The sequence below is a fragment of the Brassica oleracea genome, chromosome C7 (assembly GCF_000695525.1).
Source record: "Brassica oleracea var. oleracea cultivar TO1000 chromosome C7, BOL, whole genome shotgun sequence".
NCBI classification, from domain to species: domain Eukaryota; kingdom Viridiplantae; phylum Streptophyta; class Magnoliopsida; order Brassicales; family Brassicaceae; genus Brassica; species Brassica oleracea.
This window is the reverse complement of record NC_027754.1, coordinates 35,974,637-36,002,572: the sequence shown is the minus strand read 5'-3', so window position 1 is coordinate 36,002,572 and position 27,936 is coordinate 35,974,637. Positions and strand designations below refer to the sequence as shown.

General features: G+C 39.9%; 4 protein-coding genes across 4 annotated transcripts; 2 read left to right on the top strand and 2 right to left on the bottom strand.

Moving 5' to 3' along the window:
* Nucleotides 1-6,952: 6,952 nt before the first annotated feature.
* LOC106303187 (uncharacterized mitochondrial protein AtMg00310-like) lies at nucleotides 6,953-7,644 on the top strand. Its single transcript, XM_013739521.1, has 2 exons — nucleotides 6,953-7,249; nucleotides 7,351-7,644. Exons 1-2 carry the CDS (start codon nucleotides 6,953-6,955, stop codon nucleotides 7,642-7,644), a joined length of 591 nt encoding a protein of 196 aa, XP_013594975.1.
* A 5,823-nt stretch (nucleotides 7,645-13,467) lies between these two features.
* On the bottom strand, nucleotides 13,468-15,336 carry LOC106303185. The gene has a single exon (XM_013739520.1). It carries the CDS (start codon nucleotides 15,334-15,336, stop codon nucleotides 13,468-13,470), a length of 1,869 nt encoding a protein of 622 aa, XP_013594974.1.
* Nucleotides 15,337-16,910: 1,574 nt separating this feature from the next.
* Nucleotides 16,911-19,107, top strand: LOC106301463 (hyaluronan mediated motility receptor). The gene has a single exon (XM_013737864.1). The coding sequence runs from the start codon at nucleotides 17,076-17,078 to the stop codon at nucleotides 18,891-18,893; it is 1,818 nt and encodes a 605-aa protein (XP_013593318.1). The 5' UTR covers nucleotides 16,911-17,075; the 3' UTR covers nucleotides 18,894-19,107.
* Nucleotides 19,108-19,842: 735 nt separating this feature from the next.
* On the bottom strand, nucleotides 19,843-22,197 carry LOC106306876 (gibberellin receptor GID1C). Its single transcript, XM_013743650.1, has 2 exons — nucleotides 21,916-22,197; nucleotides 19,843-21,272 (listed from the first exon to the last, which is right to left on the bottom strand). The coding sequence occupies exons 1-2, from the start codon at nucleotides 21,952-21,954 to the stop codon at nucleotides 20,277-20,279; spliced, it is 1,035 nt and encodes a 344-aa protein (XP_013599104.1). The 5' UTR covers nucleotides 21,955-22,197; the 3' UTR covers nucleotides 19,843-20,276.
* Nucleotides 22,198-27,936: the final 5,739 nt, after the last annotated feature.

Genomic DNA, 27,936 nt, shown 5'->3' with positions numbered 1-27,936 from the left:
AGAGAGGAGGCATCACGGTTCAGAGAGAGAGAGAATAGAGTAGATGGGATGCTCCTCCTCTGTTGTTGTCTCACGACCTCCATTATCTGTAATTAAGGAGAAGGATACTGAGCGACAGAGAGGATGGTGACAATGAGTCTGTGACTTAGAGAAACTGAAGATGCAAAGAGAAAGAATATGAGTTTTGTGAGTCTAGACAGTTACAAAATTTTTGGATCTGAAAACAAAAGCGACAGAGAGAGAGAGAGGAGAAGAAGTAGGAGTAATCTGGACCCTTCAAAAAGTTTAATCAATGGTTGTGATTACATAAAACATGATCTCCGTCCTTGTATGTGATTGGCCAGTTTGTGTTGACCAACCAAATTTTTGTATTTGATTCCTATTTTTCTCAATAACATTGTTTTCTATTTTATTTTGTGTGTTTAGTATAGTTTTCTATTTTATTTTGTGTGTTTAGTATAAAAATATTTATGATATATTTTTGAAAATAAAAATTATTTTAAGAAAGGTTTAAATGTTTATGATTTTGTGATTTATATTTGGATATATGAAATATAGTTTAAAGTTTATGAACTAGAGGATTTAAGTTTGAAATTTAAAATTAAGGTTTAGAATTTGGATATATGAAATATAGTTTAAAGTTTATGAACTAGAGGATTTAAGTTTGGCATTTGAATTTTGTGGTTATATGATTAAAAACTGATTTGATAAAAAAAATTATATGATTTGATAATTTCAAAAATATTCAATTTTTTAGTTTTATATCTAAGATCTGAAGTTTAAGTTTTCATGTATTATAAAGTTTATAGTATTATAGTTTAAAGTTTGTGTTTAAAGTTTAGGGTTTAGAGATTCAAAAGTCAAATAATGATTGTTGCCACTAGATCAAATTCAATCAATGGTCCTAAAAAAATAAAATTGTTCTTCTCATTTCACTTCAAAAATTGCATAAATTTAAAGAATTAAACATGATAATTAAAATTTAAAATATAATAGAATTTGAGGATCAAAAGTTTGGGGTATTGAGATTTGAGATTAATTTTTAAACTGTAATCTTAAATTAGTTTAAAGATTTTAAATAAAAGAATTATACTAAATGAAATTAGTTTAAGGGTTTAAAGGTTTGAGTATAGGGTTTGAGCCCAGGGTTTGAGAGTTAAAAGTTTGGGGTATTGAGATTGAGATTAAATTTATGAAACAGAAATAGTTTTTGACTATATACTTAATATCTGAGTTTAAAGTATATGTTTAAAGTTTGGGGGTTTAAAAATTTGTTTACGGTTTACGGATTTAAAAAGACAAATATAGCATTTTTAATTATGTGCTATTAAATATATGTCTATTAAACATATGCTATTATAGACGTTTCACCTTAAGTGTTATGTAAAAATGTAAAATATAGTAAGAGGAAAAGTGAAACAAGTACGAGAGGGAAAATCAATTATTTTTCCGCTTTAGATATGCATAGTGTTTCAAAACTAAAAGTACTATGTATACTATGTCCGAAAAGTGTTTTGGAGAAATTAAAATCGGACCAACCTAACATAGCGTTTGTATTTTCGCAAACGCTATATAAAAGTAAGAGATATGTCAATAATAGCACAATCGAAAAAAACGTTATCTCGATCTGCAATCGAATAGATGCCCTAGATTCGAAACCACTAACCATATTTGTTAGTTATCAAAACAAGTGAATAGGTTAGACTTCCAGATCATTAAAGCTATCATATCTCCTTGGATGCTGCTAACCATGCTGAACAAGGGTCAAGATCCTACGATCTTATCCGTTTTATCCCCAATAATTGTTCAACCCACCAATTTTTGTTTGAGTTTTGGGATCTCTGTAACAATTGATTTGTTCATGCACTTTAATAGCGTTCTAGATCATATAAATTTAGTTTGAACGAGCAAATTAATTAGCGGTCGTGGGTTTAGAATTGTGAATTTTGATCTGCATGCAGTTGTTAGATACTTAGGTTATGTTCCAAAAGAGAGTTAGACTAGGATTAACAATTGTATTTCTAATACTGCCAGCAAAGCCATAAAGGAGCTTGACCTCAGACCCACCCGTTGAGCAGGGAAGAAAGGCGGACTTAGTGCTCTGACGGTGCTGAGTGGAAGGGCCGTCGCTCAATTATAAAAGTTTCTCAATTTTTGGCTGTTAAGTGTAAACACTTTATGGGTTTTGATATAATCCTATTCAGGTAAGAACATAGCGTTTATGGTTGTGTACAGTGTACTTAGTCCTTTTGTTTTTGTCGGGTGTACTTATCCTTGAACTCCAGTTTTCAATCGCGAATGTAAAGTTTATTTTAAGTAAATCGATATGGACGACGATGATTCCAAACAAACAAAAAACGATATGGACGATGACAGAATCATAGATGCGAGTAATCAAGAAAGACACGTTACCAAAGAGATTCGGGTAGCTCTCTCCAACCCACGTTTTGGGTCCCCACATTAAATCTCATTGAACTATATTCGCAATAATAAAAAAAATTCTTGGCGATTTATATATGGCTCTATGCCTATTTCTAGATAGAAATTAAGTGATGAAAAACTATTTGTATTGGAGAAAGAGAAGTTTGAAGACCAGTTGGTAGGAAAGTGTTCAACGATCATGTGATTTTTGTAGTTAGTGGACAAATCTAACGTACGCACTAGAAACAAAACCTAGTGCGTAAGTTTTTTTTTTTTGAACTTTAACCTAGTGCGTAAGTTTGAAAACCTAGTCAAATAATTGAACGAAGGCACAAGATTAGTTCGTTACCTGATATTTTATGTTCTTTTAAAAACATATGGGTATTTGAACTTTGGTTTAAATAACCTAACTAGTGTTCAAAAATATTGAAATAATCGAGGAATGTGATATGTTTGTGACGTTTTGAAAAGAGAGTAAACTATCTTCTTTTACTTATCCACTTCTTGAAGTGTGCCACCACAACAGCTCCAAAGTTACTGACCAGCAAGATTCATTGAATCTAGACAGAAAAAGATCCAACAGACATGATTGGACAGAGTACTGATAAGAGTTAATAGACAATGATGAATCCACACGAGTTTAATACTCCTCTGTTTCATTATAAATATTGTTTTAGATTTCGGCACACGGATTAAGAAAATAATTAATTTTATACATTTCTTATAAAAACATTATTACTTTTACAACTAACCATATTTCAACCGATAGAAAAATAAATTTTACATAAAATAAATAAATTTTGCATTGAAAATCGAAAACGACACTTATTTTGTAACGAAATTTTTTCCTAAAACGGAGGGAATATATGGATTTGATGCTACTGTCTTACCGAAGTAAAGAAAAATAAAACAGATCAATGATTATTCCTAGTGAGGAGTGAATGTGACGTTTGTTTTTCCTTTTTCACATGTTTGATACAAATAGTGGGAGTTAGAGAAACCATAATTTTTGTCACATACTTTTCCTCTGTACCTCTATAGTAAGATATCCAGTCATACCCTTTAATATACATGAACCATGATAATGTTCTCCGTTTGACATCTACTGTAATTTTACTGTTATTTTCTGATTTAAATTAATTCTTATGTTAGATTTTGAATGTACATTTTGATCTTGATTTTTAGTACTCCATCCGTTCCAAAATAGATGATGTTTTGAAGAGTTTTTGATGTTTTAAAATATATGATGTTTTGATATTTTTATATTAATTTTAGTGTCGTAGAAAACTGTGTGACCAGTTATGTTTTATAGTTCTTTTGATGATTGATTGAATTAGTTTTTGTTTATATTTTTAATGATACTTTTTATATAAAAGTGTATGTTTTAATTCTTGTGCAATGAACCAAAACATCAACTATTTTGAAACAGAAGGACTATAGTTTACTAAAAATCAACATATGAGTGTAGTGGTGGAGTATTTAAATGTATACTATACTACAAGCTTGGAGTAGAAGTTGTGAAGGTCAACGGTCCTGTCTGAGACTGGAATCAGCTCCTAAAGTGTCAAATGTAGCATCGGAAGGTAGAGGAAGAATCTTTGATTTCAGCAGAGTCCAACATGATCCTCTCCAGGATGTCGTTGAATCATCTTCTAGAGACACTACTATACGAAGAGACCATATGGCTGGAAAGCAAACAGAGAAATATCGGAGGGAGGAGTTGGTAGAAACAAGTGGTTTACTTGCTCCTACTAAGAAAAGACCTGCAGTGATGCTTCACCAGTCAAGCAATCAACATGAGAAAGATCCGCTTGCTTTAAAAAGGCCAGTTGATGGGTTGGTGTCATCGTCTACACCATTAGGTGGTTTTGCTTTGGGATATGGTGATATCAATTCCAGAGATCGCAGCAACAGAAGCAAGAACTCTCATAGGAGCAATTCAACATGGTCGAGGAAAAGCCAGAGTAAGTGAAGAGTGTCTCAATCTGGTTACGGAGGAGCTCATAATGACAGAGAGGATAGTGCCGACAAACGGAAAGTAGACGAGGAGGGAGAGGTTTCTTCAAAAATGTCACGATACAACAATTGTTTGATGGTTCACCAAAAACCATCCAATCCTCAATGACGACGCTCAGTTGGAACTGTTGGGGTTTGAGGAGCAACCTGACAGTTCGACGCCTAGAGGAGATGTGTCATGAACATCTTCCGGATTTCTTTTTTCTCCTAGAGACTAAAAACTCTAGTGATCACGTTATGAAACTCCGTAGTTCGTTGGGTTATGACCATTGTTATCTGGCGGACCCAGTGGGGCTTAGTGGAGGCTTGGCGCTGTTTTGGAAATGTAAGTATGAGGTGAGGATTCTTTCTGCGTCATCGAGAATTATCGACGCAGAGGTGAAGCTTGGTGAGTTGGTTTTCTACATGACTTTCGTCTATGGTGATCCCGTTCGTCAGTGTCGTGTGGCTGTGTGGGATGAGCTTAAAGACATTGGTTTGAATAGAAGTGAGGGGTGGTTCTTGGTTGGTGATTTTAACGAACTCATGAATAATTCATAGAAAGTGGGAGGTCCTCCGCGACACGAGAGCTCGTTTTTTTATTTTAGAGCTTTGGCTAGAGACTGCATACTTAAAGAAATCCCAAGCTATGGAAACCGGCTTTCGTGGGGAGGCGTGAAGGAGATTTTGCACAATGGTTTGAAAAAGAAGGTGTGGGTGCAATGCCGATTGGATAGAGCTTTTGGCAATGCAGAATGGTTCAGGATTTTTCCTCAGTCACATACAGCGTACCTGGAAAAGACAGGGTCAGATCACAGACCTATCTTTACGAGTCTAGCGAACTGTGGTCAAAAGAGAACTGGCTGTTTCATGTTCGATAAACAGTGGTGCAAGAAACCAGAAGTGGCAGAGGTTATACGGCGAGGTTGGTGCAACAATTTTGCTACTGGCCAAGGTTCGGTTTCGGAAAGGATTAAAGCCTGCAGACAGGAGCTTTGCAAGTGGAAAAGACACGCTAATGTGAACTCCAATGCCAATATTAAAAGGCTAAGGCGTCAACCGGAAGGGGAAGAAAGCAAAAAAATCTCCTAATATTGATATCCTTCCCTCTCTACGTTTGGAGTTGGAAAAAGCCTATGATGAGGAAGAGGCCTATTGGAAGTGTAAGAATTCATGGCTGCAAGTTGGTGACAAGAACAAAAAGGTGTTTCACGGCTGGGTGGAGTCAAGAAAAATGAAGAATAAGATCCACTCTCTCATCGACAATGCAGGAGTTGAGCAATTTACAGAAGATGCAATGGGAGAAGTAGCAGTTGCGTACTTTAAGGACCTCTTTCACTCAAATGGATCAGCTGATGCGTCTGAGCTACTTGAGGGTATGGTTCCAAGAGTGTCGGAACACATGAATAGGGATTTGATTAAACATATATCTGACTCAGAGATCAAAAGGGCGGTAAAGGTCATTAAGAGTGATAGCACCCCGGGGGTTGATGGTATGACAGGGCTTTTCTTCCAAAATTTTTGGAATATAGTGGGCCATCAAATTACTCAGGAAGTGAGACGGTTTTTTGAATGTGGTAATCTCCCTCCTGACTGGAATTTCACTGAATTATGCTTGCTGCCCAAGGTCCAGAATCTGAATCTAATGAAAGACCTCAGGCCAATAAGTCTCTGCTCGGTTGTTTACAAGATTGTCTCCAAGGTACTGTGTGAAAGATTGAAAGTCGTTCTTCCACACATTGTTTCTCCAACACAAGGTGCTTTTGTGGAAGGAAGATTGATCTCAGATAATCTCTTGATTGCACATGAGATGGTCCATGGCCTGAGGACGAATCCATCATACAAATCAGATTTCATGGCTATCAAAACTGATATGTCCAAGGCATATGATATAGTGGAATGACATTTTCTAGAAGCTCTTTTCATCAAGTTGGGCTTTCATCCAAAATGGGTGTCTTGGATCATGCTTTGTGTTCGTTCGGTTTCGTATTCAGTGTTGCTTAATGGTCAATCTTATGGTCATTTCTCTCCAGAACGGGGTATCAGACAGGGAGACCCTCTCTCTCCTTTTCAGTTTATCTTGTGTGCTGAGGCGCTGGTGCATACAATGAGTCAGGCAGAACAGAATGGGTCCATCTCAGGAATGAAGCTAGCACCAAATTTCCATGCAGTCCAACATTTATTATTCGCAGACGACAGCTTCTTCTTGTGTCGTGCTGTGCTGTCAGAGTGTACGGAGTTTCTCCGGCGCTTAAAACTCTATGAGGTCTCATCTGGACAGATGATCAACTTTCAAAAATCAGCCCTTTCTTTTGGAGCTGGTATTGATTCGGTAATGAGACGTTTACTGGCTGAGCTGCTTAATATTAACAAGGAAGGTGGCGATGGTAAGTACCTTGGATTGCCATAGTGTTTTAGTAGATCTAAGCAACAGTTACTTGCGTTCATAGGAGAGAAGATGAGCAAGAGACTCAAATGATGGTTCGTTAAGAAACTCTCTTTCGGAGGCAGAGAAGTTCTTCTGAAATCTATTGCGATGGCGCTTCCGGTCTACGCAATGTCATGCTTCAGACTGACAAAACACCAATGCCAGAAGATTATGAGTGCGATGGCAAGCTTTTGGTGGGATGAAAATGATGAGAAGAAAAATATCCACTGGGTTTCTAGGAGAAAAATGTGTATCTCAAAGGAGAATGGAGGAATGGGGTTTCGGGACATTGAGGACTTCAATCAAGCCCTACTTGCCAAGCAAGCTTGGAGAATACAAAATGATCCAGATAGTCTTCTAGCCAAGATCTATAAAGGAAGATATTTTGCATCGTTAGGTCCATTGGTAACGAAAGGTCTACGTTCGTTTGGTCTCAGAGCTGTGTCATGGATGATCTTCCTAGAAGACCGATCAATAAAGAGAGAGAGGTAGATGTAAATCTGCAGGTAGCTTCGCTGCTGGGGACTAATGGACAATGGGATGTGACTAAATTGATACATCTTTTCCCTGAGAATGAAGTCACTCGGATACTCCATATGCAGGTTGGTAACGTTCATGATCGAGATGTCTGGGCATACTCCCCTCATGGCTCTTACACGGTAAAAAGTGGTTATACTCTGGCGACGAAGTTGAAAGAAGCAGAAGCTGTTCGCGATGCCTCTGAATTTGTAGAGGTTCTGGAATTAAAGAGACTCATTTGGAAAGTCCCCACTATCCCAAAGATTCATAGTTTTCTCTAGAGAGCGGCGGCGGGTGCTTTGGCGGTAGTAGAGAGACTCAACACCCGAGGTCTAGAGCTAGATACATGTTGCAGGATCTGCAAGGCCGCAGGTGAATCCATTGAGCATGCACTGTTTAATTGTACAATGGCTCAAGAAGCATGGAACGTCACCGGTTTTCAGCCTCTCCAACTCCAATAGCAACGCTCTTTGACTGATCTCTTAACGGCTTATCTCAAGTTTATGCCAGATGAGACGATTCCTTTTGCTCAAAGGAAGGCGATTCCTTGGATACTTTGGGCTATTTGGAAAAACATAAATATGTTATTGTATGCTGACACGCAGGAATCAATTACAATCCAAGTTCAAAAGGCGATTGAGGAAGCTGGCATTTGGTCTGAGTTAAATACTCAGTAACAAGTTCCTAAGATCGTTCATGGTATGAATGAAGAAGAGAAGAAGTGGGTGCCACCGCTACCAGGGTATGTGAAGTGCAACATCCATTCCAATTGGAGAAACGCGAAGCTGCACAGTGGAGTGGATTACATTATTCGTGACCAAAGTGGCAATGTTCTTCACCATGCTAGAGATGCTCTTACTTTCTCACCAAACAGAGTAACGTCTGAACTTAGTTGCCTGGTCTGGACACTAGAGAGTATGGCGAATCTTGGTATCAAGAGATTGTAGTTGGCTTTTATTTCAAAGATATCATTGAGGCTGTGAAGAAGCCTAACGACTGGCCATTGTTTAGAGCTTTACTTCAGCTAATAAGCAGTCTGTGTGCTAGGTTCCGTTCGGTGGCTTTTGAAGTGGAATCATCAGCTTCAAATCAAATAGCAAGAGAGATAGCAAAGAGTGTCCTTTGTGATGGTCATTTTCAATCTTATTTGGCGTTTGGAGGTCCCGCTTGGTTGCATCAAAGGATCCTAAGAGAAGCAGCGCCAATCAGCTCGTAGATCTTATTAAGATTGAGTTTTTTGAGTTGTTTCTTTTTATTACCGTGTTTGTTCATCTGGAGACTATCCTCATGATTTCGTCTTTCAATTGAAGATGTTAAAAAAAAGGTTGTGAGGGGTCCGTTGGGTCATTTTCTCTGTGTTGTAGGCTTGTACCCAGTCATTGCTCGATCAATGGGCTACCACTTTTATTTTGGGGTTCTTAAGCTTAAGGGTCCGTTTAGTGTTTATTTTATATGTGGTGTAGGTAATAAAATTCACTAATTCGATCTTTTTTTATACGTTGAAAATAAATTTCGTCATTAAATCTGCAACTACTAGAGTTGGCCACAGTTTTTATTAGTAGCCGATTCGTAACACAGAGTTACTATATACTCATGGCTACTGCAGTAGATAGTTCAAAATCATTGTTAAAATACAGTACCACAAATTCAAGATTGCTCCACTTAGTTAATAAGATTTTGTTAAAGTAGACATGAATTTATTCAAGACTGTATATCAAGCTCTTGATCGTATTTATGCTACCTTTTGATATGGTTTGCTTTAGAGTAATTAACTGACATATAATTTGTTCAATGTTGCATGTCATGAACATATGGGTATGCACTTAGAGCCTACTATAATAATAATTTGAACAAGACTAGTTTTTTTTTGGTAGGATGCAAGGGACAAAAGCCCCCTACTTTTTATTAAGCAAAAACTTCAAAGACAACTACATGCAACATTTCCGAGTTCTAGCTATCTCATGGAAATCCTCCGATAGCATAGAAGTAACATGCTCCGGAACCAACTCAAAAAAATGTAAACCATAAGGTAGAGAAAACGCATAGTTTGCCAATCCATCGGCTAGACGATTAGCCTCCCTATACACATGAGATATTTTGACTATCCAGTCTCTTGATATGAAGCCATAGCACAAGCGTACTAGGAACGACAAGGGATGAGTATCATGTATCCCTGTCTTTAGAAAACCCACCACACTCTCCGAATCCACCTCCACTTCGAGCCGTCGAATACCATTGTCCCATGCTATGCACAGTCCATAATAAACACCCCACAACTCTGCTAAAGGGGCGGAACAAATGCCAATGTTAATAGCAAAGCCCCCTTTCCACCTTCCATTTTCATCTCTTATCACCCCACCTGCTGCCGCCAGCCCCGGGTTCCCTTTAGAAGCTCCGTCCGTGTTCAGTTTGCACCATCCCGACATTGGTCGTGTCCATGTGATTTGTCTCTCCATTCGCGCCCCAATCACCTGTTTGTGCCTCTGATTGTTATTCGCTTTTATCACCTCCTGAGTCTTATCCTTAACAAACTGCACTCTGTCTCTACACTTCCCTGTTTCACCGAACACATACCCACATCTCCACTTCCAGCACCACCACACAGTAAGGGCGAAAAGCGTTGGCCATTTATCTCCACCAGCCGTTGAGTCTTGCGCTAAATTTTCATATAACCATTCTAGAAGTGGCTGGTTACAGAACCTTTGATATCTGCTTGGTGCCATAAGTCTCCTCCATATTCCAGCAGCTGCCTGACAGTCTCGAAGGGCATGAAGAATAGTCTCATTACCGTTCCGACATAGCGTACACATGCCATTATCACTCATATGCCTTCGTTTCCGCTCCATATTAGTCATGATCACTTGGTGTGAGACCAACCATAGGAAGACCCTTACTCGTTCTGGTGTCATAACACGCCACACTCGAGCAAATAAAGCTTCCATGTTCGGTCTTGGTAAGTCATCTCTTGTAAGAAAGGCATACGCTGATTTCACGGAGAAGATTCCATCTTTACTTTCTCCCCAAGACATTCTGTCTCTAGCTCCAGTAACCTCATCAATGACGACCGAGGCGAGCCTAAGTCGATTTTGATGCGATATATACGGTTCAATTTGTTGTACTAACCAACCCACTCCCTGTTGCCATAAATCACGGGCTTTTGCCTCCAATATGGGCTCCGGAATCGCGACGTTGCTTAAACCCTGTAAGGGTTCATTCAATAGCCAATTATCCTTCCAGAACCGGACATGATGCCCATCCCCTAGTATCCAGGAGACGCTTGGAACCACGATCTGTCTGATTCCCAAAATCAAACTTCTCCATGTAGGCGACCAATTTCCTTGAGCAACCAACCACGATGTTTCATATATCTCGCCCACCCGAAACTTTTTTCGCAGGATTTGAACCCACAAACCATCCTGTGTGTTAAGCAATCGCCATCCAAGTTTAGCTAGTAGAGCTATATTCATTCCTTTAGCTGCCCTTAAACCAAGCCCACCTTCTCTTTTTGGTTTGCATATTCTCTCCCAAGCCACCATGTGTTGTTTTCTGTTCCCTTCTCCACTCCCCCAGATGAAGGACCTAGCAATTCTATCCAGCTGTTCCAAAGTCGACACAGGGAGAGCTATAGAACTCATTATATGGACCGGAATTGATGCGAGGACAGACTTAGTGAGAGTTATCCTACCCGCCATACTCAGAAACCTCCTCTTCCACCCAGCCAATTTAGATGCAACTTGCTGAATCACTTCTCCAAACGTCTCTTTGTTGATTCGCTTCTGTAAAACAGGCATTCCTAGATACTTTCCTAACTCCTTTGTACCTTTAATGCCACTCTCATTACTTATCGAGTTAGCTAGATCTCGATGAACATTCTCGGAGAAGAATATTAGAGATTTCGCCAAACTAACCTTCTGGCCAGAAGCTTCACAGAATCTCTCCAAAACCTTACGTACCACTCGAATCTGTGATAGTGATGCTTCAGCAAACAATATCAGATCATCCGCGAAGCAGACATGTGATAAGGATGGTCCGCCCCTAGATAATGTGATTGGTTTCCATTCCTTATTGGCCACAGAAAATTCGATCTGGTGACACAATCTCTCCATGCATAGCACAAACAAGTACGGAGACAACGGGTCCCCCTGTCTCAGTCCCCGTTGGGGCGTAAACGCTTCTGTTCTCTCTCCATTCCATAGTAGACTCATACCAGGATTCGTAACACATTCCATAATCCATTTAATCCATATATGTGGTAGTTTCGCAGCATAGAGAGTATCTTCTAGAAAATCCCACCTGATGCGATCATATGCTTTTTCAAGATCCAACTTAAGCAACATCCAGCCTTTCCGTCCTTTCTTCCTCCTCATGGAATGGACCGCTTCCTGAACCACAATTATATTGTCAGTACTTAGCCTCCCTGGAATAAAGCTCGCTTGTGCTGGGCCTATTAGCTTTGGCATTAGCTTCTTTAATCTCAACACCATCGTTTTTGTTATTGTCTTGAACAAAACATTGCATAAGCTAATGGGACGAAACTGCATAATCTTTTCCGGTTTTATAACTTTTGGTATGAGAACTACCATTGCATCATTCATGCCCTCCGTTAGGACTCCGGATTCAAAGAAACTCAGTCCACATCGAGTGACTGATTCGCCCACAACCTCCCACGAGTCTTGATAAAAGACCGGCTGAAAACCATCTGGCCCCGGAGCCTTATATTTTCCCATCGATCGAACCGCAGATTCCATGTCTACTCCCGAGAAAGGTTTATTCAAACTCACCAGCTCATCCCATGTAGGCGCAGTGAAACCTTGCTGAGGTAACTTTTGTGTATCTAGGGATATATCCTTCGTCGAGTAAAGTCTCTTATAGTAGTTGATTGCTAGTCTCTGTAACTCTTCCGACTGCTCAATCCAACGCCCATCATCATCCTTTAGCATCTCAATTTTATTTCTCTTCCTCCTCACTATAGTACTCGTATGGTAGTAATTTGTGTTCCTATCTCCAAGTACTATCCATTTTTCTCGTGATTTCTGATACCAGAGCACCTCCTCCTGCTCGAGGACAACATCAAACTCCTTTTGTAATGTTGCTTCCCTTATCAGAAGATCATCATTCAGATTCCTTTCCAACTCCTCTTGGATTTCCTTAATTTCCCCCAGTAGTTTTTCCTTTCTTTTTTGCACATCCCCAAAGATTTCTTTATTCCATTTCTGGAGCTTTGTTTTGAGAACTACCAGTGCCTCAGGAGTACTCAGTTCTCTATTCCAAGACGTTGAGAGTAACTCCTTGAACCCGTCATGTTTTAGCCATGCAGCTTCAAACCTGAATGGTCTTCTTCTTGTGTTTCCTCTCTGTTCTGGCTCCAATTGAACATACACCGGTGCATGATCCGATGCTAGGAAGGGGAGATGTGAGACCACCGCCTCCTGCCATCTCACTCGCGTCTGTGCACTACACAAAACTCTATCAAGACGCTTGGCCACAAAATTGCGTGTTTCTTTACCTCTTCTCCAAGTAAACTGATTCCCTTTGAAACCCATATCCACCAATGCTAGTTCATTGATCCAGTCCCCGAACGCCAGTGAATCTGGTGAAAGTCTACCGTTCCCTCCAGTTCGCTCATCCAACCTCACAATAGTATTGAATTCGCCACCCAACATAACCGGTTCATCTATATTTTCCAGTACTCGTTTTAACTGCCCCCAAAGACCACTCCTGCGGCTAGCCGTAGGGGCCGCATAGACAGCGACGAGATGTATGATGTCCATACCAACCACCACCTTCACGTGAACAAACTGATCAGAAGATTCCACAACCGTGATAACCCCGACCTGATCCCTCCATAAAACCCAAATACCTCCTCTCTGACCAATGGCATCCACTCGAAAAGAGTTCTCAAATCCCAAACTTTGACATATTTTCATTGCTTTATCCCCGCCCGCATGAGTCTCAAATAAAGCAAGAAAATCAGTTTTAAACTTCTTCAAAATATACCGAATAGACCGTCTGAAATTGGGTTTATTTGCCCCCCGGCAATTCCAGAATAAGCAATTCATCATCATAAATATAATAGTATCTGATTGAATTCCCGGGGCACCCTGTTATGCGAGAGATAACACTCTCCCATCTTCCTGTAGGTTCGTCTGTGTACCAGCTGTTCGCTGCTCTGCTTCGCTGATACTACCATCCATTGGATTTTCCAATTCCTCATCACACAGCTGAGGGGTCTTAGGCACAGCCTTAGCTTTCTCCATGTTATCTCTGAATGCTCCACCTTGTCTCCCTACATTGTTGTTTTCTACTCTCAGTCTTTTCCCCGACTCTGATAGGTTTATTTCCCCCTTCGTTGGCCCAAAGATCAAACCTCTTACCGGTATGTTGTTAATCTTCTTCAACTTGCCTCTTGCTCCCTCCATCATTTTTTTATTGCCCATCCATCTCTCCTTAGTCTCCCACTTCGAAACAGATGGTACACTTGTAGTCCCGCCAAAAACAATGCTTCCCTTCTCTTGCAAGACTCCCTTACCCTTATTATCCTTGATATTCATCTTCTGACTCTCCCTATCCTCCTCACCCGGGCTAACATCATCTCCTACTTCCCCCGTTTTTCTGTCTATATCAAGGCTTCCATACTTGTTCGATAACACAATCTTCTTAGTTTCTTTCATCTCACTATTGGATCTGTCAGTCTCTCCTTTCGAACTTTTTCCTGTCATGCCAGTAGACGACCGAGGCAACGCTTGTGCTCCTCTTCTCGATCCTCGTGCTTGAATAAAGCCATCGTCCTGCGGTTGTGGGACTTGGGCGGTCGTTTGTTTAACTTGTGCTGACACCTCCGTTAAAGTCATTGAAATGGCCATTCGTTCCGCAATCGTTCTTGGACATCCATGCACTAAATGCCCATATACCCCACATTTGGAGCAAATCTCAGTTAGTCCCTCATAAGAAACGAAGTACCTGTCTCCATTTATTAGGACGGTCCCCTTCAAAGGTTTTGCTAGATTAACCTCAACGCAAATTCTCGCGAACCGCGCTCTTTCAAAGTTCAACGTAGTTGGATCCACACGAATTGGCTTACCTAGACCCTTAGCAATTCCCATAAGAATCGATCGATGGTAAAAATTTACCGGGATATTCGTTAATCTGATCCAAACCGGTGTTGTAGCAATGTTATCTTTTAATGGATCAAACTCTGGTGACCACGCTCGCACCATGAGGTAACTACCAAAGGCCCTCCATGGTCCTCCTGTCAATGCTGCCAGATACTCCTCTTCCCTTTCAAAGCGAACCATGAAGAACTGCCTCGGTAGATCCATCACATACATTCTCCCCTTCGGATTCCATAGTTCCCGTAACTTCCTATTCACTGCAGAGATCGCAACGTTTCTCCCCAAGACCCTAACAATCATACACTTCTTCCACAACCCATTCATCGCTTCGAGGACCTCGTTTTCAATCGTAATTGATGGTTCTCCATCCTCCCCATTCGGGAACTCCACGTGGAGTCTGTTAGACACAAACGAGTCCTCGATCAAAACCTCTGGAACCGGCATACCCCCTCCTACCGTACTTGCTGCCTTCGAAGCCCATGAGATTCCCTTATCAAGCGGTTCTCCTGGTCTGTTGGTTCTCTCACCCACGTCCGTCATGCTCGCGTCGTGATCCTCCGAATTCGGAACCATAGAAACACCGTTCGCCTCCATGCCCTCCACTCCTTCCGTACTTGCCGCCTTCGAAGTCCCTGAGATCCACTTATCAGGCGGCTCTCCTGGTGGGTTAGATTTCTCCCCCACCTCCGTCATGTTCTCGTCCTGATCCTCCGTAGTCGAGACTCTAGAATCGCCGTTCGCCATCATCAGATCTGGAGTGTTCTTTCTTTGCAATATTGGCTTCTTTGTTTCCATTTGAACAAGACTAGTTTGCTTAGACTGAACTAGACACCAATCAATTTCAACCATATACTTTACCATTGCTTAAGCTTGACTCAATGTAAGTACATAGTATATGTTATATATATCATATATATTGTGCGCGGTGTATACATTTGAAGTTTAGGATGTCGGATAAAACTTATATAAGAAGTAAAATTCAGGCGTATCAAAATGAAACATGTGCTAGCAAACAAAACGGTGTAACTATTTATAGCACTATTGTGGTATATATTGTCTGCATTCAAAAATTAAATGAGAGATATTATTTTTTAACATTTTTTGTCTCAAGTAATATAATATTTATTTATATTAATATGTATGTTTATTAGAATAATATATTAACACATAGCAAAAATCAGTTTGTTACCTATATATGTAGAAAATATAACCAATTTGCGATATGTGTCCAGATTTGATTAACTGTAATTATGTCTTTTACAAAACAGAAGTTATTTCATATGTTAATTTTTAGTGAAACCTAACTAATATTACCCAACAGCTGTTTCAATATTAATATATTAATACATAGTGAACATCATTTTGTTACCTAAATATGTCAAAATTTAATCAATTAGTGATATGTGTCCAAATTTAATTACTTGTAATTATAAATTTTACATTTTACTTATTTCATATGTTTATTTTAGTGAAATGTATTCAGTTTTAGATAACAACTGTTTAAATACTACTCCTTCCATTTTCTAATATAAACTGTTTTAGAATTATGCACATAGATTAAAAAATCATTATTTTTTTAAATATTTTCTAAACAAAAACATCATTAATTATTTTCTTAACCTCAAATCAACCAATAATAAAATAGAAGGTATATTATCATTGGTCATATAACATTAAGTGTTAATAAATTTTACATAGAAAACCGAAAACGTCATATAATTTGGAACATAAAAATTTCTCTAAAACGACTTATATTAAAAAACGGAGGGAGTAATATTAAACTTATTATTATATATTAATCTGGCCAAAATTAACTGAATTATTAATATAATCTCTATTTAAACAACTTTAATTACGTCATTATTATGATGTGAAACGTATCAAATGTTAGTTCCACTATATTAATATTTGTTACCTATATATGTCAGAATTTAATCAATTGGTGATATGTGTCCAAATTTGATTAATTGTAATTATGTATTTTACAAAACAGTGTTTATTTAATTATTTCATATGTTCATTTTTAGTGAAATGTATTCAATTTTAGCAAACAGCTGTTTAAACAATAATATTTAAATTCATTAGTATGTATGTATTTAAATAAGATATTAATACATACTAAAAAATCAGCTTGTTACCTATTTATATACAAAATTAATCAATTATTAGTGATATCTGTCCAAATTTGATTAATTGTAATTATGTCCTCTACTCTACAGTAGTTATTTCATATGTTTATATTTAGTGAAAACGTATCCAATTTTAGCTGCCAACTGTTTAAATAAAAATATTAAACTTATTAATATATATTAATTTTTCCAATTTTCTGAATTATAGATAATAGTCTATATTTAAACAACTGTTACGAAACGTATCAAATGTTAGTTCCCACACTTTCCACTATATATACATGTAACAAGATATCTAATAATCACATAACAAAATTTTCAAAAACCTTTGGAATTGGGCCCCAACATTTGAATCTTGCGAGATTTACCCCCAAACTTCGTCTCTTTCTCTCACTCTCTTCGCCATTAAAAAGCTGCACCATAAACCCTAAAAACCTCCAGCAGCCGCCACTTTCGTTTTCTTCCAGAAAAATGGCGAAGAAGAAGGCGTCGTCTCGCAACTCCAACGGAGCTTCCAACGAGCAGCAGCAGTCGCAGAGCCATGCGGCTTCTTACCAGAAGCCCGCCGCGGAGCTCAGCCGCCAGTTCTCGATGGAGGACCACGACTCGTCGGAGGAGAAGTTCCAGAACCTGAAGTCGCTCAACGCGATTCTCCTCAAGCAGGCCGTGGAGAAGAGGCAGCAGATCGAGACTCTCTCCCACGCGAAGGAATCGCTGGAGGCCGAGTTGACTCGCTCCGGCGCGGAGAGGACTCGGCTGAGGGAGGAGCTGATCGGCTCCGGGGACGAGAGTTTCGTGGTGAGGCTGGAGATGGATCTGTTTGTTGGGATTGTGGAGAGTCGGTTAAGGGAGATGTGTGGTTTAGTGGATGGGTTGGTTAGGGAGAAGAGTGATAGGGAGTGTGAGGTTAGGGTTTTGAGAAGAGAGGTGGGTGAGTTAGCTAGGGTTTGTGATGAGAGGGATTTGATTAAGAGTGAGGAGGTGATTAGGTTGAAGGAGAGTGTTGTTAGGCTTGAGATGAAAGAAACGTTTTTGGGAGAGGAAGTTGGTAGCTTGAAGTCTGAGAACGGGAGAATGGTTAAGGAGAGGGAGAAGAGAGAGGAGTTGATTGAAAGGGTTAATAAGGAGAGGAAGGTGTTGGAGAAGACTCTAGAGGAGAAGGTTAGGGAGATTGATGAGCTGAAGAGAGAAATGAAAGGGCTTTCGATGGAGAAGAAGGAGGTGGAGATGGTTAAACGTGATCAGGAGGAAATGATCCTGAAGTTAGAGAAAAAGGTTGAGAATTTGACAAGGGAAGAGAAATGTTTACGTGATCAGGTTATTGGGTTGGAGAAGGATCTTGATGAGGTTAAGGAGGAAGCAAAAGCAAGGGAGGAGAGCATCATTGCACTGGCGAAAGAGAAAGCTATCAAGGTTTCTGAGGTTGAGGGTTTGCTGGCGGATAACGTTTCAATCAAGAAACAGATGGAGAAGGCTCTGGCGCAATCCTCTGAGAAGGAGAAACTTGCCGGACAATATGCTCTCGAGAAGGTTGATCTTTTGGAGCATATTAGTAAGCAGGAAGCTGAGTTTGATGAGATGAGTAAACTAGCGGATGAGCAAAAGCACGTTGTGGTGCAGCTGCGGAATGATTATAATGATCAAATCAAGACTAGCGAGAAGCTCAGCTGCGACGTTAGCCAGCTTAAGGATGCTCTGGCCTTGGTTGAGGTCGAGAGAGACAACGCCGGGAAGGCTCTTGATGAGGAGAAGAAGAGTCGGGTGGCTCTTAAGGAAAAGGTTGCAGAGCTTGAGAAAACGATTCAAGCTTCCGGTAAAGAGCTTGAGAAGATCAAGGCTGAGCGAGGGAGATTGATTAAAGAGAAGAAGGAACTGGAGAATCGTTCTGAGACGTTGAGAAAGGAAAAGGGTATCCTCCGGAAGGATCTTGTGGAGCTCAAGAAAGCTATGGGTGTGTTGAAAGCAGAACTGGAATCTGCTGGAACCAATGCGAAACGTGGTCTAACAATGCTAAAGACCGTGTCCTCTCTAGTGTGTGGACAAGAGAACAAAAAAGGCGAGCAGAAGCGAGGAGAGAAGGGAGTGGATTCGTACTCGGTGGAGGTAGAAGCGATCAAGAAAGCTTTCAAAAGCAAAGAAAGCTTGGTTGAGGAGATGAAGAAGGAGATAGAGACGATGAAGCATTCGGTCAAAGATGCACATGACAAGAAGAGCTTCTGGACACTTGTGTCATCTATTACTACTCTCTTCATGGCTGCTTCGGTTGCCTATGCAGCTGCGATTAAGTGAAAAGCTTGAAGATGATACTGCCGTTTTTAACTCTCAGACAACATTATCGCATTCGAGTTTTTATTTTTCGCTGTTTAACTTCTAAACCTTCTATGTAGTTGGTTTGATCAACTATATGATGTAAAACCTTTTCCCTTTCATGTCTGTGATTCTGCTACTATTCTCTGAGAACATGTAGCTGATCTTCAGAAGTAATAAACTTGTTTGTTTCTTATCTCATATATTAAGCTATATAAAGTGCAACTTTTAGTTGAAAAGATTGTGTATGTTCAACTTCCTTTAAGTACCATTTATTAACCAATATCATATTATAGCTTTCATCTACAAACACAAATCAGTTGGTCATGTGATCATGTCCATAATCATCCTGTGTAATATCAGTAACAAACTCTGAATAATGTCTTTGGATGTGTATATTGTATAATTACTAATTTTATAAGTATTTAAATTTCAAATATGTGAAGACATTGTGCTAATAGATTGAGATATCTATATCAGAGCCAACTATAACCACATTCTTCGTAATGTCTCGACTTTTGTGCTTGAAGATGAAGCATCTTACCAAACCTAACATGTCTTTACTTTTTTGGTTGCAATTGCACGTCTTGAGTTTATGTGGACTCCATATACAATTAATTGTTTATTATTACAAAACTATTGCATGTCTCATCATTGTGCAAAGATACATCTCATAAAAAACAAAACCCTTTTAACACAAAAGTAACAATATTGCATTGCATATCCTCTGAAGAGTCAATTTCTTCTTTGTTTTGTTCCCCTTGTGGTGGTGGTCCAAATGCGATGCGCTTTACTCCACTAGACAGTTTGGTTTTGCAATAAAGCCTACAAGCGGAGTGAATCTGGACATTTAGTTTTGAATATAGTGAACGTAATCACTAGAACTATATACATTTATTTCTTCAAGTGAATGCTTTCTTATTCATTGCATTAAGAAAATATCTCGGTTGCAGATTAAGCAAACACAACACCACACTGCTCAAGTTACAACAACCTATAAACATATATTGTTTCATTACGCAGATATATATATATATATATATATATATATATATATATACTGAAAATATCATAATAGTAACATAACCAGAGTTACTATCAACCGCAAGCTGAAAAAAAACATAGCTGTAGTTTTAGTTAAAACGCTAACGCTAAAAGCCAAACATTACCGGCTTCACTGTTATTCTTCCTGCTTTGCTCTCAGAATCCAGCTTCGCACGGTTCACAAACGCAGACGCCACCACAACCTCCGTGGTAGTAGTTAAACGCCATACAAGGGAGCTTCTAAAACGAGAATCTCGGGCCTTCCTTCACCTTTCCGCGGTGGACTTTCACCCGTTTGTTAGTTAGAGATAATAGCGTTTTTCATTGGCATTCTGCGTTGACAAACGCAGCTATCTCCTCCATAACGGTATGGAAGTGATTGTTATTAGGCAACAAGTAGAACCCAATGGTGGCTTGATCCAAGTAAAGAAGCTTCACCTCTTGACCTGCTCTCTTCAGCCCTTCCGCGTACTTCAGCTGCCAATCTTGAATCAAGTCCAAACCCGCCACAACGACTAAACTCTTGGGGAAACTCAAACCTTCTAAACTCTTGCTTTTCGGACCAAACGGGCTACACGCTGGATGCTCTCTGTCCTCTCCCTCGGGGAGAAACGCTCTCCAATACCAATCACGGTCTCTCACCGTCACAAAGTACTTCCCATCCAAACGCGTCTCGGATTCAGTTCTCTCCGTCCCTCCAAACATAGGGTTAAGCAGAATGTTCCCCAACACACCAATCCCTGACTCAACCGCTCTCACCGCGACGTTATGCGCTATGTTCCCTCCAGAGCTATCACCCGCCAAGAAGATATGAACCTTCGAGTCTTTCTTGCTTTGAAGCCAGGGTCTAGAGTTGACCCATTTCAGAGCAGTCCAGCCATCATCATAAGCGCAAGGGTAACGATTCTCCGGCGCGCGTCGATAGTTCACAGAGACAACAACGGAACCGCACAGACCAACAAGCCTGCGGCAAAGAGTGTCATAGATAGCACTGTTTGCTGAAGAGTGCACAAAGCTTCCGCCGTGGAAGAAGACAATGACTGGCACTACTTCACCATCAACAGGCTTCTGAAGGTCAGTAAAACTTGGTGGGTCACCAGCAAAAGCCGGTCTGTATACTCGGCTGAGGAGATTGGTTTGGCGATCCATGATGACATCGAACGAGAAGACTCCATTGACGGGGTTGGCGTTTGCAGGGACTTTACGGTCTAGAAACTCAGCCAGGTGGCGGTTGAAGGTTCCGTCCGGGCGGCGGAGGAGGTTGTAGGCTAGCTTGAAGTTGGATATCAAAACCCATGTATTGAGAGGAACCACTGTCTGCAGCAAAACACACACAACAACACAGACAAATGACAAATCAGAAGATTTTTCAACAAACGCCATCAACAAGTCCATAAAGTGATAGTAGAAAGGAGCGCAACAAAGCCTTACAAGAGAAACAAAAGCTTCCACAAGTTTGTTTTAACCTCTAAAAGTCTCATAAGCTAAGCAAACAATCAGATGCCAAGTAGTTAGTAGCAAAGCTGATTTGATATGTGATTCCAACACTTGGCAGATGAACAGTTTAAACCTGAGAATCAGTTGATTGCATCTAAAATATTCGTTTAGAACTACCAAAAGTCTTGTTTTTTTCAATCCACAAGGGTCAAACAAAGAGTTAATCAGAGGAAACTAAAGCCAAGCAAGCAAGCTCCCCAAATTAGAAAAGACCCATCAAGCAACCGACACGTTTCACCACCCCAAAACGATAAAAAGCCTTAAGCTTTGATGAAAGGAACATCCAATCAAACATCAAAGGTTCCAACTTCACAAACAAAAGCAAACCCATAACTGATAAGAACATCATCAACGAACACAAAGCTTAAATCGCAAGAGACCCATCGAACAATAAAAAGTAAAATCACCAAATCAGAGGTGAAATCGATCACACCCAGAAGCAAAACAGATGAAAAGGTCTCACCTTGCTCTCAATAAGGTTAACTTGATCGCTCCCAGCCATGGAAAAGTAACAAAAACGTTTCCTTTTTAGTACCAAACAGAACAGTACAGAGAGACACGAAAGCCCAGATCGAATCCGATTAAGAAAAAAGTTTTAGCCGAGAAGGGAAATCTGGCAAAAACTAAAACGAGTTTCAAGTTTCGATGAGTATTAAGTTTCTATCTGGAAATAGAAATAAAAAAAAAAGATCAAATGGTTTAGCTGGTTAACACGGAGCTTAAAGAGGTGGTGGGATAAGAATATCTGCGTAGTTTAGCGTCAGCGTGGCTACGTACTGTTAACCTACGCACGGAGAGTCCAACGCGTCGAGGGAGGAGTGGAGAGTGTGACGACTGTTGTTGTGGGCCTTAAGAAATTCAATTTAAATCTATTTTTTACTTCTTTTTTTTTTTTTTTAATTTGAAGAATAAAAAAACGGAGAATAAAGTTGAGAGTGGTAGGTTGAAAAAATCGCCCTCCGTGGGAGAGAAAAATTAGAGAGAGAAAAGTCTTTACAAAGGGGATCCGGCGGTCGGTCGGCGCGTGAGCGTCCGTACCGCCGACGGAGCCCTTTTCCCTTCGATAAAATCATCCGGTCCTGTCGCTCTTCTTCGCGGCGGGGAAGCTTCCTTAGTTCCGCCGTCGTCGGATCCAGCTTCCGGGAGATAAAGGCTATCTCAGCTTTACGTCGCCGGCTTCCGTCCCCTAGTCTTTTAGGGTTTAGTTTTTCCGTTTGTTTTTTATTTCGGGGTTTAGTTGTGGTTTTGAGTTGTTTCTGGTCGCGTCGGAGGAGAGGAAGATCTCCGACGGAAAGTGTGAGGTTGCATGCGAGGCTTTGGGCGGCTGCGGTGAACGGAGGTGGATGAGATCTCGCCATGACGATTGATTCTCTCCGGTATTAGAGTCCCATAAGCTCTTTACGGTGAAGAGGTTCGGAACGACGGAGTTCCGGTGTGGCCGGTTTGATCCGAAGGTTGGATCTCCGGTAAGGACGAGAAGTGGGTGTGATGCGATGATCTCGCGACACGTGACCCACGACGTCGAGGATGTTAACACGTGTCCACGCGACAAAAAGACTGATCTGCGAGGCGGCCGCGCTTCGCTCCTGTGTAGTGTCTAGGGTTTTTCAAGGTGGGCCGCTGGAAATGGGCCCAATTGTGTAACGAGTTTTAGTCCGGTAGATTTAGTGGGCTTATATTGTAATTTGTTTCTGGACTGGGCCCGTTTCTATAAATTAAAAAACTATTGACGGAAAAAAAAAAAAGTTGAGAGTGGTATCAAAGACGCCCCCAGGAAGGCACGTTACGTTGGAACGGGATCCGTTCCTTGACGTTTTCACTTGTGGAATTACAACTCTGTCCCTGTTTTTGTTTTTTTTCCTTCATTTTATTTGTGTTGCTAAATGCTAATAGTTTTGTATTTCTTTATTTTCTTCTTTTGATAATGATGTACGTTTCTATTTTTAGAAATTTCTGTGATTACTAAGGTTTTAATAGTTTTTGGTATATACAGGGCCTCGTGTCTCGGAAATTTTTACATATATCATATATGATAATCAACTGAGTTTTTTTAAAAAAATTAATTGATATAATTGTTATACTTTGATATATGGTTTGTTTAAACGTGTACTTTCCCCTATTTTGATCAACATCTTTAGTTATAGATCCTTGAATTTTCCGAGATTATATCAGTAAAATACACGAAAATACTTTTGGTTTTCGAATAAAAGTGTTTCCTGCCAAAAATATACGAAAATACGTGTGGTTTTCAAATAAAAGTGTTTCCTGCCAGGAAAAAAACATAAAGGATATTTGGAAGCATTAGGGTTTAGGGGTCAACATCTATGGCAAACAGCTTTTATTTATAATTTCTTTGTACTTTAGTGACCCCTTGTTCAATTAGATTTTTAATATCATGACCACCTCATCTGTCCCTTTCCTCTTTTTATCTCCTTTGTCTTTTCCCCTGCTGAGATCCTTCACACTCTCTATATCTTTCTAAACCGTTCTAAATGTTTCTACCCTATTCTACAAAATTTTGAAAACCATTGTTTAACAGTGCTCTAAATGATCAAAGTAAAAACGTAGACTCTAGTTACGGTTCAAGCAAAGTATAATGTTAAACAATTTATATTCAATCTATGAAGAACTCATTTAGCAATGGATAGAGACAGATAAAAAAGCTCATATATTTTATTAAAAATATAAAGTATGTTGAGTCAATCCAGATGCGTCATTGTCCATTCGGACATCCATACCACAAGAGGGGATGAATCTTGAAATATATAATCATTTTTTGGCGTGGATACATTACTCTTTTCTATTAGATTTGTTAATTTATTATAGACTCAAAAATATATATATATATATATATATATCTTAGAAATAAGGAAAATACATAGTTGCAAAAAAAAATTAAAAAAAAAAGATACATGATGTTTTTTTTTCCATCTGATTAATATTATTTAAAGGCCTAAGCCCAACAGGGACAAAGCCCAAACAAAATACAAAAACCCATACAAGGCAACCGAAAAAAAACAAAAGAAACACACGCGTCTAGACATCCGCATGAAGGAACCACGTGTTTTGACCTCATCTACCGAGGAAGACACGCGTCCCATAGCCTCCACCGCTTTCGCCGCCTCGAGTTTCACCGCCGGAGACCTAAACGACGAAACACCGGAATCCACTGTGCCACACCGGAGACACATCGATCACACACACCTCCATCATCCTCTCCGACAGAAGTTATCACCGGAGCAACCATAACACTTAACCACCGGATTCTCCCGGGAACTCAGACCACAACTACCGAATAAACTTCCAACGACTGTATTGGAAGATTAGGGTATTTAGTAGCGACGAACACAAACCTGAGTTTCGTAGAGCTTCAATCGAATATATCGAGATCTCAACCTAACTCAGACCACCAAACACAATCGAAACATAACAGCTAACTCCACTCGAGATCGAAACTCCAAAACAAACTCCAATATTCGTCAGAGCGAAGATCAATCGATGCTGGAGAAGAACAAACCAAGGCCGGATGATTCCGCCAAGGAGAACGCGAAACCACCGGAGTCAAAAGCCGGATGATTCCGCCAAGGAGAACGCGAACCACCGGAGTCAAGAACCGGCTACACAACATCAAAAGAATCACCGTATACCGGAGTCGGCGACGAAGGGACCACCGCGATTCTCTCTCTTCTCCCAAAAATTTAAGAGAGAAAGGAGAGAGAATCTACCATCCCTGACTCTATAGGAAAATCATGTATAAAAAATATATTAGATTTGTTAATTTTTTTTTTTTTAAGTTCAAAAAAAAAATCATGTATAAAAAAGAAGAAGCACATATGCATGTTGCTTGACTGAGAAAAAAACGTTTTTGGGTGGTAGTATATAGCTTTTTCACTTGGACCAACGCTATATTTTCTACAGAGTACGGCCCAATCAAAAATCGAGCTTTACTAAGACGATGTCGTTTTGCAATGAAGCAGCTAACGAATTAACTAACCTATGTGAATGTCCGAAACGTTCCCGCGTAGACCTTAAAGATATGTGCCACTCATTTCTTGGCCGACGAGATTCATGAGAGATATTTCTAAAGCAATGGCTATGAATCAAAGACGTTTTAACATGTGAATCACTAAAAATAAGGTCAATTAATCTTGAACTTTTTATTCTACTTTAAAGGAAGGCTACATTGTTCTTTAATGTATTAACTAAAAATAAGGTCAATTAATCTTGATTTTTTTATTCTACTTTAAAGGAAGGTTCCCTTGTTCTTTAATGTATTTACATTATGTTAAATCACATTATGAATAGCTTAGTCAATGTTCAGTTAATTATCAGTAATTAGGTGCTTTTTTTTTAACGCTGAGAAATTTCATTCAAAAGTAAAAAACCAAAAGAAAGACCAAAGTACAACGTACAGCAATGGTGAACAAGCACCATGCAAAGACAAATGAAGCAAAAGTTTAAGGCAAACCTAGTAGGGATAAAAGACAGGCGCACAAGACGACAAAAACAGAACAACGACTAGAAGATAAAAATCTAAGGTAGCGTGGATAGGAGTGGCAAGATGGAGACGGTGTTTAAGCTTCTCCTGCTATCGCCTGATGAAGCCCAGTAGGTCCATTCTTTGCGACAAGATTGGTAACGATGTTCCGATGTCACACTTACTGCGATTCTCGAAGCAATATAGTTTCTTGCAGGAAGAACATAGTCTAAGCTCCAAGCTAGGCCTGGGATTTTTATCCATAACCGAATACCCGAACCGGAACCGACCCGAAATGGACCGGTTCGGTTCGGTTTCGGTTCTAGGCAATTTATCCGATGGGTATTAGTGTTAATTATCCATGGGTATCGGTTCGGTTCCGGTTTTTACCCGAAACCGAACGGGTACCCGTTTAACCCGAATTCTATGCTTAAAAAACATAGATTTGTATCTTTCGAGGGTTGAACCCGGGTTGGATAGGCAAAGCAACAACTGCAATACCACTAGACTAGTTCAACTTCGTTGTATTTAATACATATTACTAATATATATACGATTTCTATTAACTTTTTTTTAAAAAAATAAAATAAATAAATAAATAACTGGTATATAATTATTTTATTTTGTAAATATTTATATAATTCACATAAGAAACGGGTACCCGGAACCGACCCGAAACCGGTAGTACCCGATCCGAAACCCGAACCGAAATTTACTAAGTACCCATTGGGTATAGAATTCATTTATCCGAAAAACCCGGACCCGATCGGATCTTATCCGAACCCGAACCGAATATCCGAAGTCCCAGCCCTACTCCAAGCCGATATTAGCTGGAATTTTGAGTTGATGATGCTTAAGATTCGAGAGGATTCATGAGCACATACCTGACCATCCCAACGATATAAGCAGCGACGCGCATGAGTAAAAGAAGACTCAAAGATGATATTATCAAGTCTTAAGGATTGCATACTTTCTACTACCCATAAGATAGCATACAGTTCAGCCTCTTCTAGCGATTGTACCGCTGAATATGATTTTCGACTATGCATGAGGACTTTCCCTCTTGTATCACGAGTAATCCAGGAGACACCACAGTTAACAGACCCATTCACCCATGATACACCAATATTGCATTTAAGCATACCTGGTGGAGGAGCTTGCCAAACAATGGCCTGAGAATTATCAAAGGCCTGGTTCTGGATAGGGTTCTGTGCCGGAAAGTTAACATTAAACCAGGAATCCGCCTCTTCCTCAGCCTTGTTAACAATAGAAGATGGAGATAAACGAACTTTTTCAAACACCAATCCATTTCTGGCTTTCCAGATATGCCATAATATCCATGGAATACTCTGTTTTAGTTTAACTGGAATGTCTTTACTTCTTAGACACGCAACCAGATGGTGAAGATTTAGAAACACAGAGTTCGTAGACAAACCACGAGGAGGTAATGGGAGGTTCGCTGCTCTCCAAACATCTTGAGCTGCTGCACAAGAGAATAGGGTATGACATATCGTTTCACGCCCTCACTCCACACGACTTACATGTAGTATCAATCTGTATACCACGTGATCTTAGTTGGTCAAAGACTGCTAATGCTCCAGCTAGTGCCCTTCACACAAAGTGTCGTATCTTAGGTGTCGTTTGAAGTTTCCATATACTTCTCCACAACATTTTTTCCACGGGAGGAAGGCCGCTGTGGTGAGGGGGATTCAAGTTTGTGATGGTCTCTGTCAGTTCGTAGCCAGATTGAGAGGAGTAGGTTCCGTGACTAGTGAAACCCCACAAGAGAACATCAGATTGGTGTCTTTCCACTCTCATATTCAAAATGCTGTTGGCATCTTCAGCTACAAACAGACTTCTCACCTGTGACACATCCCACACATTTGAGTTTGGAATCAGAAGGTCTGAAACCATAAGCGTGAGGTCCACGTGAGCATCTATACGGTACATTGGAGGTCTAGGAAGAGGCCCCATAATCCAACTCTTTTCAGCAGACCTTTTTCCAAT